General features: G+C 40.3%; 1 protein-coding gene across 6 annotated transcripts in view; it reads right to left on the bottom strand.

Annotated features, from left to right (window-relative positions):
- EP300 (E1A binding protein p300) overlaps window positions 1-19,252 on the bottom strand; it is a 130,863-nt gene that overhangs the window by 97,587 nt on the left and 14,024 nt on the right. For all 6 annotated transcript variants that reach the window (XM_073327139.1, XM_073327141.1, XM_073327148.1 and 3 more), the window contains exon 2: window positions 10,091-10,749. In XM_073327139.1, the coding sequence (XP_073183240.1) occupies window positions 10,091-10,749 (659 nt within the window). The remainder of the gene's footprint in view (window positions 1-10,090; window positions 10,750-19,252) is intronic.

Here is a 19,252-nt window from a genome sequence, read left to right as displayed (position 1 = left end):
CTAGTCTTGCGCTTCATATTTCATATCAGCCTCTGGTAGTAGATGCCTGTCAAGGTTCCTTCCCCACTCTGAACTCTAGGGTACAGATGTGGGGACCTGCATGGAAGACCCCCTAAGCTTATTCTTACCAGCTTAGGTTAAACGCTGCCACCACCAAAGTGTTACACAAAGAACAGGGGAAATGACCACTTGGAAACGTCTCCCCCACAAAAAAAATATCCCCCTAAGCACTACACACCCTTTCCTGGGGAAGGCTTGATTAAAATCCTCACCTATTCGCATAAGTGAACACAGACCCAAACCCTTGGATCTTAAGAACAATGAAAAAGCAATCAGGTTCTTAAAAGAGAATTTTAATTAAAGAAAAAGTAAAAGAATCACCTCTGTAAAATCAGGATGGTAAATACCTTACAGGGTAATCAGATTTAAAACAGAAAATCCCTCTAGGCAAAACCTTAAGTTACAAAAAGACACAAAAACAGGAATATACATTCCATTCAGCACAACTTATTTTATCAGCCATTTAAACAAGACAGAATTTAACGCATATCTAACGAGACCGCTTACTAACTCTTTACTGGAGTTCTGACCTGCATTCCTGCTCTGGTCCCAGCAAAAGCATCACACAGACAGAGAGAACCTTTGTTTCTCCCCCCGGCTTTGAAAGTATCTTGTCTCCTCATTGGTCATTTTGGTCAGGTGCCAGCGAGTTTATCTTAGCCTCTTAACCCTTTACAGGTGAAAGGGTTTTTCCTCTGGCCAGGAGGGATTTAAAGGAGTTTACCCTTCCCTTTATATTTATGACATGCCCCCCAAATCACAGATAGGGTGGAACGCTGACTGTGATTTCTTCCTGGAGCTCTAGGAGAAAACAGAGTTAATAAGACACATGCACCTCTAAATATACTACCAAGACTAACAATATTTTCCACATCTCAAGGACGATTTTAACCAGCTGATTCTGGGAAACTTTCATGGGAGAGTGCATCAGCCACTTCGTTAGAAGCTCCTGAGATGTGCTGGATGTCGAAATCAAAATCTTGGAGAGCTAACCTCCACTGAATAAGTTTTTTGTTATTTCCCGTGGTGGTATGAAGCCACTGTAACGCAGCATGGTTGGTTTGCAGGTGGAAACGCCGGCCCCAAACGTATAGGTGTAGCTTTTCCAGAGCATAGACAATGGCATAACATTCTTTTTCACTGACTGACTAGTTGCTTTCCCTCTCAGACAGCTTCTTGCTGAGAAACACTACAGGTTGGAATTCCTGATCTGGTCCTTCTTGCATTAAAACTGCTCCCACACCACGTTCGGACGCATCTGTGATTACTAGGAATAGTTTGTCAAAGTCTGGGGTCCTTAGCACAGGGTCAGACATAAGCGTTGCTTTAAGCTGGTTAAAAGCCTTCTGACACTCTTCGGTCCACTGAACGGCATCTGGCTGTTTCTTTCTGGTTAGGTCTGTCAGTGGGGCAGCGATTTGGCTGTAGTGCAGTACAAATCGCCTGTAATATCCGGCCAAGCCTAAGGAGGATTGGACCTGTTTCTTTGACTTTGGGACAGGCCATTTTTGGAGAGCATCCACTTTGGCCTGTAGGGGGTTGATAGTTCCTTGACCCACCTGGTGTCCAAGGTAAGTCACTCTGTTTAGGCCTATTTGACACTTCTTAGCCTTAACAGTTAGTCCTGTCTCCCTTATGCGCTTGAAGACTTTTTGTAGATGTTCCAGGTGTTCTGCCAGGAATCCGAAAATATGGCCACATCGTCAAAGTAGGCAACTGCATATTCTCCTAATCCCGCTAGGAGACCATCTACAAGTCTTTGGAAGGTAGCGGGTGCATTCCGCAGCCCAAAAGGGAGTACATTAAATTCATACAGCCCAACATGTGTGGTAAAGGCTGATCTTTCCTTGGTGGATTCATCTAGCGGTACCTGCCAGTACCCCTTGGTTAAGTCCAAGGTAGAGATGAACTGGACCCGTCCCAGTTTCTCTAATAGTTCATCTGTGCATGGCACTGGATAGTTGTCTGGGCGAGTTACAGCATTTAGCTTACGGTAGTCCACGCAGAAACGTATATCCCCATCTGGTTTGGGAACTAGAACCACTGGAGATGCCCATGCACTGCCAGAGGGGCAGACTACCTCCCATCTGTAGCATATCCTGGATCTCCCGATCTATAGCAGTTTTAGCTTGAGGAAACACCCGGTAAGGTGGGACTTTAATCGGGTGAGCATCACCTGTGTCAACGGAGTGGTATGCCTGTTCACTCAGTCCTGGGGTGGCTAAGAATGTCAGTGCGTAGCTAGTGCACAGCTTGATCTGCTGTCACTGCATACGCCCAAGGGTCATGAAGAGGTTCACCTCTTCCACTCTACTACGAAGGGAAAAGTGCTGGTGAACACCTTCAGGCCACTCAGCCTCATCTCCTCCCCGAGCTGTAAACTGACAAACCTTTAATTCTCTGAATCGATTAGAAGAGCTGAGAGGCGGTGGGTTGCTCGGTGCCACCATCCAAGCTCTCCGGAGGCTTTCATCTGCTTCCTGTTGGGTTGGGAACTGTTCCCTTGATGCTGGAGACATCAGTTCCTCATTGGATTGTGGACGTACGCTTGGTCCCTCTGGAAGCGATGTAGGGGATGAGGCTGTTTCCGTTGACTGTGAACCGCTCTCCGGTGGGGTTCAGGCTCCAGCTGAGCCTCTTGTGTAGGGTTATTGGCTGCTGCCAGTTCAGGTTCGGTGGGGCCCTCTGGTGTTGGGGTTGCAAGTACTGGATTCAGTGCTGGCAATGGTTCAGGTGCTGGTTGTTCCACCAGTTCCGGTTCTGGGGCTGGCTCTGTCTGGGTCTCTGGGATCCACTACTGCTGTTGCAGACATTGGCATGGGATCTGGTTCCATCACCTCTGATCGAGTCCTGGTAGAAGTTTCCAGAACAGGGCTAGGCGTGACAGCTTGCTTAGTCTGGCTGCAGGTGACTATTCCCACCCTCTCAGCTAGCTTCACGTGATTGGCCAAGTCTTCCCCCAGCAGCATGGGGATGGGATAATCAAAGACTGCAAAAGTCCACGTTTCTGACAAGCTCTTGTACTGGACAGGCAACTTGGCTGTAGGCAAATTTAAAGAGTTAGACTTGAAGGGCTGAATTGTCACTTGGATCTCTGAGTTGATTAAATTGGGGTCCACTAAGGAAGCCTGGATAGCCGACACTTGTGCTCCGGTGTCCCTCCACGCTGTGACCTTCTTCCCGCCCACACTCAAGTTTCCCTCCGCTCTGAGGGTCTCTGGGCCTGAGGACCTCTGGTGTGATTCCAGCGCAATGAACTGTAATCTGTTGGGGTTCTTGGGGCAGTTGGCCTTTACATGCCTCGGCTCGTTGCATTTAAAACATCGTCCAGCTGACGGGTCACTGGGGCAAGGTGGGTTGCTGGAGAACGGTGTGGCAGGACGATAAGGTGTCTGGAGTATTCCTTGGTGTGTAGTTGGGGCCTTGGGCTGCCCCCAGCAGTAGGGTGTGGTCTGAGGGTGTCCCTTCTGGTATCTGCTCCAACTGCAACCAGGGTTGTTCCTCTCTCCTCCCTCCACCTGTTTTGTTCTGGCTTGCCCCACCTCTCTGGCGGTCTGGGACTACTCGTATCGATCAGCATAAGAAGCAAGACTTTCTGCTGAGTCCATTTCCTTATCCCATAAACACTGTTTTATTTCCTCCTTAGACATTCAGGAATTGCTCCTGAGCTATCAAATCACACATTCCATCAAAACTAGTGACACCCCTTCCTTTGACCCATTTATCTAAACAGATCCTTCATCTTGTTTAGATAAGCCACATTAGTTAGTCCAGGCCCTCTCTTAAGGGTTCGAAATTTTACTCTATGTTTCAGAAGTAATTTGAAATTGCTTTAAAACCAAATCCTTGAACTTATTATAGTCAGAAGCCTCATCAACAGGCATCTTATTGAATATGTCCAGAGCTCTTCCAGTCAATTTTGCGACCAATGTAGTCATCTTGTGAGCTTCAGGAATTTTATGGAGAGTGCACAGTCTCTCAAAGGTGAGAAAATATTCAGCAATATCACTGGATTCATCATACTGTGGACATAGTCGCTCCCATTTGTGGATTGTTGGGGAAGGATTGTTAGGGTTATTCAGGAGATTCCACTCAGCCCTTACCTTCTCCAACTCCAGTTCATGCTTCCTCTCTTTTTCCTTCTCCTCCATTTCTTTTTCCTTTGACTCCGCAGCTCTCCAGTGGACAGCTTCTTGGTTTTTTCCTGCCTCCACAGCTCTCCTGTGGGCAGCCTCTTGGTTTTTTTCTGCCTCTTTCACTGCCTCCATAGCTCTCCTGTGGGCAGCCTCTTTGGCTGTTTCTGCCTCGGGCTCTATCATGTTTCCCTCTCTGTTTTTAACTAACTTTACACCCGAGAGTTAGAAATAAAAACAAAAACAAAAACTTGGCTTGTCAAAAAAAATAGGTTGTGCTGTAAACTGATACCTATGTTCTCTGATAGTCATCGTCAGCCTACAGAAAAATCCTTTAAAAAAAAAAAACCTAACACCTTTGTCTCCAGGCAAATAGACAGAAAAACCCTCTAGTTGCTTTTAGCTAAAAAAACTTCAGGTCTGTGAAGACTTGTGAATTTCCCCACAAAAGGTTAACTACCCTGCCTTTAGATAGAGAAACTCCAGCTCACAAAAGACAAATCCCTTTTGTTATGCTTGTTGCTTTGTCCCCTTTTACAAAACCCTTCAAAATCTTTTAAAATCCTTCTGTGCTTCTGATTCAAAAAAAAAAATTTCAAAATGATTTCAAATTAATCCCACCACTCTGCCACCATGTCAAGGTTCCTTCCCCACTCTGAACTCTAGGGTACAGATGTGGGGACCTGCATGGAAGACCCCCTAAGCTTATTCTTACCAGCTTAGGTTAAACGCTGCCACCACCAAAGTGTTACACAAAGAACAGGGGAAATGACCACTTGGAAACGTCTCCCCCACAAAAAAAATATCCCCCTAAGCACTACACACCCTTTCCTGGGGAAGGCTTGATTAAAATCCTCACCTATTCGCATAAGTGAACACAGACCCAAACCCTTGGATCTTAAGAACAATGAAAAAGCAATCAGGTTCTTAAAAGAGAATTTTAATTAAAGAAAAAGTAAAAGAATCACCTCTGTAAAATCAGGATGGTAAATACCTTACAGGGTAATCAGATTTAAAACAGAAAATCCCTCTAGGCAAAACCTTAAGTTACAAAAAGACACAAAAACAGGAATATACATTCCATTCAGCACAACTTATTTTATCAGCCATTTAAACAAGACAGAATTTAACGCATATCTAACGAGACCGCTTACTAACTCTTTACTGGAGTTCTGACCTGCATTCCTGCTCTGGTCCCAGCAAAAGCATCACACAGACAGAGAGAACCTTTGTTTCTCCCCCCGGCTTTGAAAGTATCTTGTCTCCTCATTGGTCATTTTGGTCAGGTGCCAGCGAGTTTATCTTAGCCTCTTAACCCTTTACAGGTGAAAGGGTTTTTCCTCTGGCCAGGAGGGATTTAAAGGAGTTTACCCTTCCCTTTATATTTATGACAATGCCTAATAAATGATAACACTACCTCACCAGTGCCTGCTAGAAGAGGTTCTGTCCTACCGAGCCTAAGAGCCTACTGGCTGCAGTAAAAGCAAGGGTCTCCAGAGTTCCAACGCTCCCACATGAACGCCTGCCTACCTCTGATACTGCTTGGGAAAGCAGACTATTAGCCAGATTTTTCTCCTCCCCTACCCGGGGGGGGGGGGGAGGAGTTACACACCCATCTAAGACTGAATTTTAATTCTTTAATTGGATCAACATACAATCATAAAGGCACCCTTCATCTGCACGCACTTCACACATCTATCCACCCACTACTGAAGTATCCACATTTTGGGATAGAAAACAGCAGCTATTTAAGAGGGCATAGCAATATTATGGCCAAAATATCACCCCTAAAAGTGTGGTTTAAGATGCCAATGAGAAGAATATTTCTATTATGTCCCTTAACTGCACCAACTTCAGAAGTTCCATATCTGCTATAATAATTCATCTTTCCCCTTCTTCCAGCTTTGGACACCACAGTTCATAAGACTCAAGTCATTTTAAAATTACGTTACCTGCAGGACTCTAATAAAGGTGCTTTGGCATAATTTCAGTTGGGATGCATTTAAGTTGTGAGGGAAAAAAAATATGTTCTTTCTACAAAATTAAGAGTATCTTTACTTCATTCAGTTACAACTGGAATTCTACCTTTTAAAAGTTTTGTTTGTTGGTAAGGTAGGGACCAAGCCAAGTTACCATCCTCTAACATAAACCAAATCTAGATTTTTACAAAGTGATCTGAACAAGTTTGCCCCATGTTTTTAAACAGCCTAACTTCTGAGCTTTGTATACTCCCAAAATTATGTATTGAATCAGATGATTTGAGGACTACTCAACCACAACTATTTAAAAATATTTCCAACAGATGTAAAGCTTTACACACAAATGAAGCGTTCTAATCGGTGTCCATGATGTACCAGGACTGACTAGTCTTTCATCTCCTTTTCATACTAGCAGAAAAATTTCTTTGAACAGAAATTAAAAATATTTTACTTCGAATGGCTGACATGACTTGGCCTTCAGATTTGGGGCACGCAGGACAGCAGAGTGCAACCACCACCAAAGAAATACACAAATTAGCATATTTGCCTATGAAACACCTTCCCACTCTGAATAAGAACATGAGCAGAGCAGGCAACATGATAGTAACCAGAAGGTACTAACAGCAAGCTGCTAAACAGCCAAAGAGCAGAATAAAAGGAGTATTTTGTTGACGATTAACTGGCTCAGGGCTGATGGAGTTGTGATAGTGTAGATATTATTTGACTTGTAAATTTATAAAATACCAATTGGAAACTTGTCCAATTCAAGGCTGGTATATCTAGGCTCCTAAAGACAAATAAGACTCAAATAACCACCTTACTCCTAAGCCCAACTTTATTCAGGAGGTGAGACCAAACCTTTGGTTATGAAGATAAAGTCCAGGTAGCTATCAAAAAGGATAATCCTCTGTAAATTTAGAGCAATTCTGTTCCAAGCATACAATCCTATCTCCAAATAAGCATCCCAACAAGCTTGGTAATAACACGCAATTAAGTTCAGCTCAGGAAAATTTTTAAAACAAATTTGTCTGTCATGAAGGGTGTGCCAGGCTTTCTTCCACAGGATTGCAAAGCCGGCACCCTGCATATTCAATATCACGGACCCTTGGTAAAAAAGTTTCCTCTTCATACTGAAACCAGGGTATTTATTTAGAAATAAGTTCGATGCAGACATGAAGATACTACCTTGCAAAACAAGTATATGGACTTTTACAAAGTGGGGCATTTGCTGAACTGAAGAATTCTGGATTTATGCACCTAACGTAAGTTGCAGGACTTATGTAGTACAAATGAATAAAATTTTACCTATTTCCTGTATTTTTAAAAATCCTTCATACATCAACACAATCCATCAAAATTAAAATTTTAACTTGAAAATGTCCTTAAAATGCTTACATTTGAAACAGTCTCAGTAGGTATAAACAGAACAGATGGCCTTCAAATTCCTGTTGCAAGAACAGGTGAACTTCGACTCCCACCTTACACCTAAATCGAATACAGCTAGCAGCAGGCACATTCAGGCAATGCACACCCTGTGCTAGCTCCCTTCCCACTTCCCAAGTTCTGCTGGCTCCTCTTAGGCACACCCCTGATCCACTACATCACCAGTTAAACATCACAGAGGAAATGTTTCACTAACTCCATAGAGCAACAATAGGCCTTCAAAGCATAAATACAACTATTTCTGCTACCCAAACTGAAGAGCCACTACACATTAGTAAATCCAGGCTCCCAGGTTAGAAAAACTCTACCACTGTAATTTACCAAAATATTTTTAAACAGCCAATAAAAAGTTATATTTAACAATTATGTTTAATTTCCTTTTCCATCTATTTTTTGAAGATTTGGAGGTAGGAATGATGAGGGCAGACGGGTGGAGATACACAATGGTCAGAGATATTACTGTTATTAGCTTCTGCTAACTCCACTGTAAGTAGTGAAACATCGGCTCCCTGCCAACAACTAAACCAAATGAAGACATTCTGGAATTTCAGCCTCCATTTCAGACTGTTCCTTCTCATCATGCAGTTCAGCTACTTTATGAGCAACGTATATTACAATCAAATAAGACATTGAAACATAGGCTCAAACAAATTTCATGTATCTTTATAGCTAAGGTTTCTCTCTCCATGTTAAACCCTATAGAAAATATATTTGTATCAACTCAGTTAGCAAATTAAAAGCACTCACATACTGCACTGATGTATTTGATTTGAAATTCCAAAAAGCAAGCAACTAGATCAAATCTGAAATGCTTTCCCTCCTTATTCAGATCCACAAAGCACACTTCAGGGCTTAGGTCGAAACAGGTTGGGGACAGTGTAAGTTAACTATATCAATTCAAAGACTGACCTTGCATTCTTAGGAAAGATTTTCTCCAAATTAAACAGATGTTTTGAAATTTGATCAACTTTTATTGATACTTAAATCTAGTAATTAAAATCCATCTTGAACTGCAATGTATTAATCTTGAAATTAGTCAGTGTCAATTTTTAACTTGAAATAAGATTCCACATTGGACTACAGAGAACAATGCATCAAAATTCCTTTCTGTATAGTTGTTTTGATATGCTTCTAACTCTACACACAGAGAAATTTCAGTTACATTGAACAATTATGTTTAATTTCCTTTTTACAGCACCATTTGAACTATATATTGCAACCCACACCCTTTTGTAATGGTCATGTTTACCAAACAGTCCAAGTGATCTTAGTCTACAAGATTAATATTAAAAATCAACAGTCAAAGGACAGCTCACTGTTAGATATGCTTCCACCTACTGGGTATCTACCGTATTTACTACTACATGAAGCTCACAGGGTGAAGTTTATTTCTTAGGATATTCATAAGACAATTATTTCAGACCATTTTATTAAAACTAGTTAAGATCTAGTCCACATTACAGACTAATATTCTAAGTTTGGGGTTTCATTTTTTTAATTATTTTTATTTTATTAAAGTTTAAGGGTGCTTTTTATGGAATAAGGTGGCTGGAGAAAAGCATCCCAACCCAATAAGCTTCCAAAATTTTCATTTTGATTACAGCATCTGAATAAATCTCTCTTTAAAGTGTTTTTTAGAATAACTTTCCCTCTTTGACCAAGCCATGATATAATTCACTCTGGATGGAAATTGCATAATAGTTGACTGATTGTTCTGACTTATGATTTTAGAGTTGAACCCAAAGCTTGGAAAAATATTCCAGGTCAGAATATTTCTGAGGAGAAGGGAAATGCCTATTTGTAGTTTCAACTCTGTCACCATATCATTTCCATTGTCAAAACGGCCCAGTACAACTCCTTTTTACTCTTTTCCTCGTCTCAGTATTAAAAACTCATTTCCTCCCCATTTACCAAAAATGTTTTCTATTCTTTTTTTTCCTGCTTTCCAGTTTATTCCCTCACCTTGGAATGAGTCGTCCAAATTTTATATCAAACTGGACAGGTCTAACACTTACCCAGTAAGAATTCCAATATGGGTCCATAGAAATTTAAGTCAATGTTTAATAAAAAGGTCTCAAACCCACTTGTTCCACCAAGGAACTTATTTATGGATGGGAATAAAATCTACATTCTCAGATCAAAATACATCAGAGAATCTTTAGTTTAATTTACAGTGGTAGTGATGACAATGTAAAAAATTAACACTTTTTTAAAAAGTAACTGACACCTTCATCCAGCAATATTGGTACATGTCTCTAATGAATGTACCTTCTTATAAGTTCTGTAATTCTCACCTTTATATAACTCCTTTGAATGCCTCTAATGCCAAAAATTCTTTTGCACCAAATTATCTAGAAGGAAGTGTTCCCTTATAATAGGGGTTTTGAAGACAGTCAACAATGAGTTTTCTACCCTAGTTCTTATAAATGTCAAAGTTACCACATGGAATAAGTAAAGTAACCAAGCTTTTCCTACCTTGTTCATTGATCCAGGTTGTGGCCCTCTCAGTCCTGTCTGTCCTCCCATCTGGGGAGAACCTTGCTGCAGTGTCTCAGCCAACAAGTTACCAGCATTACCTATTCCTGGATTTGGATATGGCATGTTGGGTCGCCCTCTTCCTGCTCCAATTGAACCGTTCATGACTTGCCCTTGCATCATCCCCTGTCCATTGCCTGCAGCCAGCATCGAAGGATTCATGCCAGCATTCATCCCTGTGTTCATTCCCATGCCAGGCTGATTAACTGGACTATTTACTGCGGGCATCATTCCTGCAGTTGACTGGGCTGAAGGACCTTGATTTGGTCCACTTGTACCCATCCCCATATTTGGAGACGTCAACCCTGCCTGTGCCATGGGGCTTTTAACCATGCTGTTTAAGATTCCCATTCCAGGACTGTTCTGTTGGGTTTGACTTGCCATGCCTTGGCCTGGTCCCCCAACCCCCATATTGAGGTTTGGGGAACTACCAGCCCGCAGCAGTTCAGACAGCTGCTTATGTTTAGATGCAGCATCTTGTGCCATGCCAAGACTGGTTTGCAGCTGATTAATGTCACCACCGTTGGTAAGTCCCAAATCTGTGGAGCTGATTAGTTCATCTGGCAAATCGTGTTCCAGATCAAAGAGGGATCCAAAATCTAGAAGAAAAAAACAAAAGAAGTTTTTAAAAATTCAGATCAACTAATGAGATCTGAAGATAAACCAGAACAAAATAACCAAGGGTCTATGTCAGATGAACAACACACCTTCACATTGACTACTAGAGCAATATTAGAGCATCCGCTAGTATTTGAAGTTGCCAGCTCGCCTTCCTGCAGACCACCTCTAAAACTTCAAAAACTTTTAATGAGAGGACACCTTTGTTTCTTTATGATGCATGAAAAATGCCTCACTCCCAACCCCACATAAGCCAATTTTACTGGAGGACCTATTGGATGTCTCAGAGCATGTTTGTGAGCTCTCGTTCTGTAAGTGCGGGAGTTTTAGATTTTTAACAATGATGTCCTTTTCCAAAGTGTTGGTCACTGAAGTTAAATAGGTTTTAATAGTCAAAAAATAAAGTTTTGAATCATTAAAAATCCCTTCCCCTCAATTTCTCAGCTTTCACTTAACTAAGGCTTTGTCTATATTACACACCTTGTAGCAACACAGCAGTGCCACTACAAGGCGCACAGTGTAGCTGTTTGTTGGCAGAAAAGAGCTCTCCCACCGACAAAAAACTTCCACCCCCAACAAGTGGCGGTAGCTTTGTCGGCAGGAGAGAGCTCCTGCTGACAAAGCGCTGTTCATACCAGCACTTTTCGTCAGCAAACTTTTGTCTTACGGGGGTGGGAGGTAACATCTCTGAAAGAAAAGTTTTGTTGTTCAGTTGCCAATGTAGACAATGCCTAAGTCAGGCATTTTTTGAATAGGCACAACCTGCATTTCTAGTGTAAAAGCAAACAGAAGACTTCCTTTATAAATCATGGAGTAGCTAAAAGGAGATGTTCTTTTTCCCTTCTTTTGCTGGTCACCTTAAAATATTATCCTAATTTTGAGAACCAAAACAAAGTTACAAAAGTCAATGGATCTTCACTGGGTAACGCCCACTATGAGCCTATTTGGCTGCAAAGAGTAGAATTATAAGCAATGTAAACCATTCCTTCCCTATACAGGAAGAATATGTAAGAGTGAAAGACAGCAGGATCGGGAATCAAACCCATCTCTCATGTGGCTATGCAGTGTCACCACTAAAGTAATAAACTGGCATTTTAGTTTCAGACAGTTTGTATGCTCGGAGATGCTTGGAATGTCATTGCCAAGATACATTACAACAGCCCCAAGTTTTCTTATCTAGGAAGATCACAAATACTTGAGATATGCCATAGGTACTATGCATCTCTTAATCTGAACTGAGTCATAGTGATTGGCATATTATTTTTACAGTGTTAAATATAAACCAAGAAGTGTTTACACAAAAGATCTATTATATTATGAATTCGTAGTATTTTAATGACTAAGGAGCATGCTGCCTAATGTTTACAGTTGGACACTATATTATAGTGGACACTATAAAATAGTTCGCGATCAAGTTTAATTTTTAACCCTTCTTAAAAGAAATTTCATTTCATGAATGCTCTATTATAGCAGATATTTTACTTTACTTTCAAAGAGAAATTATTCAAGACTTTGACAGCTGATAGTGTTGCCAATACACTATTTTCACACTATTGCAATGCTGATTAAGGGAAGGTGCCAACTCTACTGAAAGCCAAAGAATATGACCACAGCAGTCCTCGCTAAAATATTAAAATTGAAGAATTAGTAGCAGAAATAAGAAGCAGGTTAAGTCTGAAAGGCTGAATTCCATTAGATACTTTCTCAGTAGAGATCACAATGATACAGTAACCAAGTTGAAAGACCTCAGTATTTGCAGTCTTGGAAGTAAGCATTACTTCAGAAATGAAAAGTAAACCATCAAAAGAAGCCTTCTGGAAGTTTTGCTGCTGGGGATTAGCAAGAGAAGAGTTACTTGGGTGGACTAAGATGAAGCAATTTCAGTTCTATTTAAAATTTTAATGCCCCTATCACTGCAGTATCCAAGCACCACAGATAAAACTATAGGCCTTTTGGGCAAGAATTTTGCTTCTACTTTACAGCACTCCCTTATTACTTCATTAATTGCTGCAGTCATTTGCCTCAGTGAAGTGTAAACAGACCATCCTTTAGCCTCCATTATTTGGGGGAAGTTTGTGCAAAGGATAGGCCTTGCATTATACTTCAACAGTGGATCTTTCAATAGCGCCTTCCTTTTGACAGTCTTGTAATTTAGTTACTATTCTACAGATGAAGTTAAGAGGAGAAAAAGGGGCCCTTAATTCTGCTAAGCATACCGTTCCCAGAAGGCAGACCTAAACTTCATACAATTTCACATCAGAAGGAACAGAAAGGACTTCACTTGCTTATTGAGAATAAATATCAGTGAGTGAAAGGAAACAGGAAGGATTACAATGAAGAAACCTCTTAAAAATAGCAAGAGGGCAAGAGAATTGGGAAAGCAATAAAAGGGACATGTGGTGCCCTGAAAAGACTAAAAAGAATGTCAAACGTTGAGAGACTATCAGCCAGAAAACACTCAAGTTACCTAGCGTCAGCCTAAGAGGATCAGTAAGGAAGGGTCAGAAACAAGGCAAATGTGATTCACAAGCTAAGGTCCACGGTCCAGCAAAGATCTGGAGAGCCATTCCTGGTGGTTAGCAGAATAAAACTGAGAATTAAAGCAGAGAAATTATGCAAGAGAACATGGTCCATGAATGGTGCATCTTATTAAGCGAGTCACAGAACAAAAGCCAGAAAGTCACTGAATCAGGAAATTCCTGAACATGAAGAACTCAACTCCCTCTTCAAAATATGATGGGACATCCTGTCCATGGAAAGGCCTGCGTAAGGTATTTAAGGTACGCATCAATCCTGTAAATCAGCATGAAATTCTGTTTTCAGGATTCTAAAGCCATATTTGCTTTTCCTCATGCAAGGAAAAGATCACTCAGCATTTCTCTGAAGATCTAACAATCCCATGAGATTCTCCCTCCTAGATCTCCATTTATAAGTACATGACGGCAGAATTCTAAGCCTTAAAGGTTTCTGGTCTCTAAGAACAACTCTAGCATCCACAAATGTAAGCCAACCCCTACCCCTCATTGGTAGCCATGCCAAATGAACCTTTCAAGCAGGGAGAATGCACCAACAAAATAATCAAACAAAAAAAAATTCCTCAAAAGGCAAGAAGTTAACAGGTACATGCAGAAACAACAAGAACAAAATCATACTACATTGTGGGAAGGTGGCTGGGAGATCATCCTTTTGGCATTAAACATTAAGAGATACAAAATTATAAATATTTTTTCTCTTATCGAACAGGGAGGATAAAAATTAATTATTTTTTTTTTTAAATCAAAAGATTTTAAAATCATTAAGTTTTTTTAATTTAAATAGGTTTTTCCTATAAAAAAATCCAATCTTAATTAAAACAAAGATATCTCACCATGGAACAGGGATTATAAATTCTATAGTATGAGGCAATATATTCATGTAATGTTTAAGAAAAGTTTTGTAAATGAGTTCCAATAGTTCATGGATTGGAGACCCAATCTTATGGGGTTCCAGGGGCTTCTGTATAGAAAGATTTACCTGAATTATCTACCCGATGGGACTCAGTGCTCAGTCTAGAAGATATCACCATAGAGGCTTAGTTTTGCAGTTCTCAAACTGTGGATTTGTGTCTCCAGAGATAATATGCTTGTTAACAGTAACGTTTTTAAAATATAGAGGTGAGAAATAACAGACCTCAACCTTATTGTCCCTCTGCAAATTTGTGTACACAGAGTCAATCCCTTACCTCTCTCTAAAAGTGCAAAGTTTCAAAAAGTTTAATGAATAGAAGATTGTTGGGGGTAAAACAGATCTGGACAAGGAGAAGAAGTCTGGAGATAAATGTGAGAAGCAGGGGGACAGGCAGTAGAAACAAAAGCGAAGCTGTTTGAGCAGCATATTCCAGAAGTCTTGAGGTCTTTCTGAGTGTAGCCTTCATTGACTACCATACCCTTCTCTCACTAGAAGGGAAAACCTATAATGGCAGCAGGCTGTCAAAGAGATCCAGTTTGGGAATATTTTAATGAAGTTCCTCTACCTGTGGGTAAGACAGGCATGCATGCAAAATGCAAACAGTGCAACAAAGAAATGCAAGGCCTGGTTACCCGAATGAAACAACATCATGAGAAGTGCTCCTTCTCAGGAGGAAGCTGCGTTGAAGATGATGAAAGGAACATGTCTGAACATGCAGGATCTTCAGGTTGGTAAACTTTTTTATTTCATACTTCTTTCTTAAGGACTGCCTGTCTTCCTTCTGGACTATTCTTGAATTTTCATGTTTGAGCCAAAAATATAGTTGTTACTCCATGACACTATCATTTTAGATGCAGTTGTGATAAAAAAAATAAATAGCTGAAATAGGCAGAGGTTCCTTTTACAATTTCACCTTTAAAGTAATACTGAGTGTCAGTGAACGCAATGAGTAATACTAAACGAGCAGTATGGTAATATCAATCAAATAACTGCATTGGACTTATTTTGTTTAGGCCAATCCATCCTCAACATTCAGGATTCTGAATACTATCCACCTTCAAGATCATCATTTTCTATAGTTTCAGAGTTATCTGCCAATGATAGTGTTTCAGTCACATCATGTATGTCACATAGCCACAGTATATCACCTGTAGCAAAAAGAAAAAAAAACATCTCCATCATCCAGAAACAACTATCGATAAGTTTGTGATAAGAACCAGCAAATTACAAAAAGAGGTAATTGATGAAAAAACTGACCAGTTTGTTTATGCAACAAACTCTCCTTTCTGTGGGATTGAGAACCCACATTTCATTAACATGATTCAGTCATTAAGACCAGGACACAGTCCACCCAAAGGAACAGGTGTCGCAGGCTAATTGCTGGATAAAGCATATGAAAGAGAAATTGAGCAGTGTACAAAAGGACTAGAGGGTAAAATTGTTAACCTGAGTCTTGATGGGTGGAGCAAAGTTCACAACGATCCTATTGTATGTGCATGTGTGACAACAGAAGGGAATGTCTTCCTTACAGAAACAATTGATACATCAGGAAATGCACACACAGCAGAATACTTACAAGTAGCAGCAGTAAAAGCTATAACAAACTGTGAAAAAAAATTCAAATGTCTAGTACGCAGCTTGGTCACAGACAATGCTGCAAATGTATCCAAGATGAGAAGAAATCTAGAAGAGAGAGTCCCAAGCTAATAGCATACGGTTGCAGTGCTCATTTGATGCACCTCCTAGCCAAAAAGACTTCAAACAAAGGCCAATGTTGTTGAAATCGTAAAATACCTCCATAACAACCACTTTTCAGCAGCTCCTCTGAAAAAAGTGGAGGGAACCAAGCTAATTCTCCCATAAGATGTGCGATGGAACTCAGTAGTGGACTGTTTTGAGCACTATATCAAGAACTGGCCTAATCTGATGAGAGTTTGTGAACAAAATGGTGAAAAAAAATAGATGGCACTGTCACAGCCAAAGTCCTCAACATTGGGCTTAAGAGAAATGTTGAACACATGCTGAAGACCCTGAAGCCTACTTCTGTAGCCTTGAACAAAATGCAGAGAAATAGCTGTTTTATTGCTGACGCTGTTGAAATTTGAAAGGAACTGAGTGAGATCTTAAAAAAAGAGAAATATGCAATGACAGAGTTAAATTACAAGTATTAAAAGAACCAAATGGGACAAGCACCATCTCTAGCTCATTTTCTTGCAAATGTGCTCAATACTCGGTACCAGGGTCAAACCTTAACTGCTGAAGAAGAGGAGTTGGCCATAACATGGACATTAAGCAATCACCCCTCCATAATGCCAACTATAACAAACTTCAGGGCTAAGGGTGAACCATTCAAGCAATGCATGTTTGCTGATGAGATTTTAAAGAAAATCACACCAGTGAACTGGTGGAAGTCACTTAAGTACTTTAAATTCAGAGACTGTTGAAGTGATAATCTCACTTCTAACAGCAGTAGCTTCTTCTGCCAGCGTAGAAAGAATATTTTCTTCCTTTGGACTAATTCATTCCAAATTGAGAAATCGTTTGGGACCTGAAAAAGCAGGAAAGCTTGTTTGTCTTTTCCAGATTATGAACAAACAGGAAAATGAAGGCGAAGATGACTGAGTTAGCTGCAGAAGCCAGTATTTTAAGTTCCTCATGTTGACCCGGCTGACAGTCAATTTAATTTTTCTTTTTTAATATATTATTTAACTATTTTAGTTAATTAACAAAAACAAACCTGATTTTAAAAAACTTGAATGTTTAAATTCAAAAATTCATGCGCTAGTTTTGTTAAAATATTATATGTTTGCTGTTGAAGAAAAAAATCCAGCATACATAACGTTGTTGTTTTAGTTAAATAAAAATTTTAGATGTCTGTCTGGTGATGTTCTCTTCCTAATACAGCATGGCAAGAAAAGCCTCCAAATACTAATGATTAACCTGTTGAATTGGAGATATTTATGAAGTCATTGGGAGGTTGACTATCTGCTTCAATTACCTTTGGTAAATGAAACAACAAAAAAATCATTCATTTTCTGATATAGCTGCAAAACTAATCTGAAAAGTTTTCAAAATAAATCACTTAAATTTATAGTGTGTACCTTCTAAAAATGAAACCTACACCTCTGAGTTGTGAAGAATATGTATTACGGTTATACCAACCAACAAGAACGCCCTTTTACGTAGAAACCCATGATTAAATCGAGTCTTCCTGACTAGTGATTTAAATCAAATCCACCCTGAAATATATCATTTGCCAAGATTCTCACTTCTGAAGAATACAAAATGGTTGTCTCAGGAGAATAGCACTAAGTATTAACCAAAAATATGACGTGAACTTGAGCAAGGATAACGGCATTCTGTTTTGTTTTTAATGACAGGTAAAGTCAAATTGAAACCCAAATCTTCAAAGTCTTTTACAGCCAAATGATAGTAAACAAACACCAGACAATGTTCAAACTTTGAAAGGAAAATCCTAAAGTCAACCAAATTAGTAGTCCTAAAACCAGCAATGATTTTGCGTTCGCACATTTTACAGACAGATCCCATTGGACTGAGGGACCAAATATGAACAGATTCAGGAAATTGAGTTCAGCAGTACTACTTTGTGTGTACTTACATACATGACAGAGTCACGGCTCATTTAATATTCATATTCAGTTGCCCCAAGAGGTACACTGTCTGCAGACTGTAGAGGCCGCTTTGGCTCTGACCAGATCAGCACTGGCATGGCTTGGCCACTGACCAGCAACTCAAGAACCTGGTGTCAAAACTAAGGAAGTGGAGTCAGCTTTCTGACACACTGAGTCTTCTGCAACCTAACTATATCTTTCACCCAGTATGCACCAAAGATCTGACTAAAGTAGGGGAGTATGCACACATTTGACCACCACCAATGTAATGATTTGTGATCTCTAGAGAAATCATGGCACCCTCCCAAATACAGAAGAGTTACTACATGATGGAAACAGGCACTCTGGTTTAAGGTCGGAAGCAAAGCACAAAAGTCACCAATACCCAGGAAGCGACCTTCAGTGTTAGGGTCGTTCAGAAGGATCCTTCATTAGGTTAATCTGGGGATCCATTAATACCCTGTGTTCACAGGTAAAGTGAAGATGTAGAGAAGAGGGAACGTTTCACCCTAAGAGTCCAACGATGCATTACTGAGACATCTGACCTATTTTTAATTAGGCCATATCCAAAAGGTTACCCACAAAAATAGTATTAGAGTGGAGTAGCCTCAAGGTGCAAAGAAGATATGCAACAGTTCTCTTATGAGCTGCACCAACAGCAGACACTTCTGCTATGCCCAAAGGTCCTTTTGTCAGCTAATGCCAATGCAACCATAGAACTCATCTGTGAAAGAAAAACATCCCATGAAATGTTACCATATCAGGAACCACATCGTGAGCAAGGTACAGACTGAAGAAGTTGCTTCAATCCCACAGTCTTTCACAGACCAAATATGGTCAAAACCATAACCCTCATAAGCCAACAATGGCCAATTTGTCTCATCACTCAATTCACAATGCCCTCATATACCATAAGACAAGAGAACACACAACAGCCCTAACCTCTCACCGATGCTGCCAGATGCTAACACACCTCTCTTACAGCAACCACAGCTTTCCTGCACTACCTTGAGTGCACAGAGTCTTCTCCTATCTTGGTCCATTATTAATATCTGGATGTTCACTGACACCACCAAGAACTTACACTGCTACAGTTCACCTTAAACTTCCTTAGATCTCAACTTGTTGGAAGTATCTGCACACCAGGGGATACACATTTGTCAACTCCAGTCAGACGAAACCTTCTGACCTTACAATGGGATGGTAGTTATTCCCTGCTGGCACTAAGCAAGGTATAGACCAGGAGGTCTCAGTCATGCACTGAATGTGATGCTTTTTTACTTTCATAGTGTGTGAGTCATCTCTTCAGGGGATCCTGGCTATCCTGTGTTAATATAGATCAGTTTGGTACTGCATGGGTTTTATGGGTTTTCCAGTCTGCAGCACGTCCAGGCATTCAGCCTGG

Source organism: Lepidochelys kempii, chromosome 1 (genome assembly GCF_965140265.1).
Source record: "Lepidochelys kempii isolate rLepKem1 chromosome 1, rLepKem1.hap2, whole genome shotgun sequence".
In the NCBI taxonomy this organism is placed as follows: Eukaryota; Metazoa; Chordata; order Testudines; family Cheloniidae; genus Lepidochelys; species Lepidochelys kempii.
This window is presented reverse-complemented; position numbering and strand designations above follow the sequence as displayed.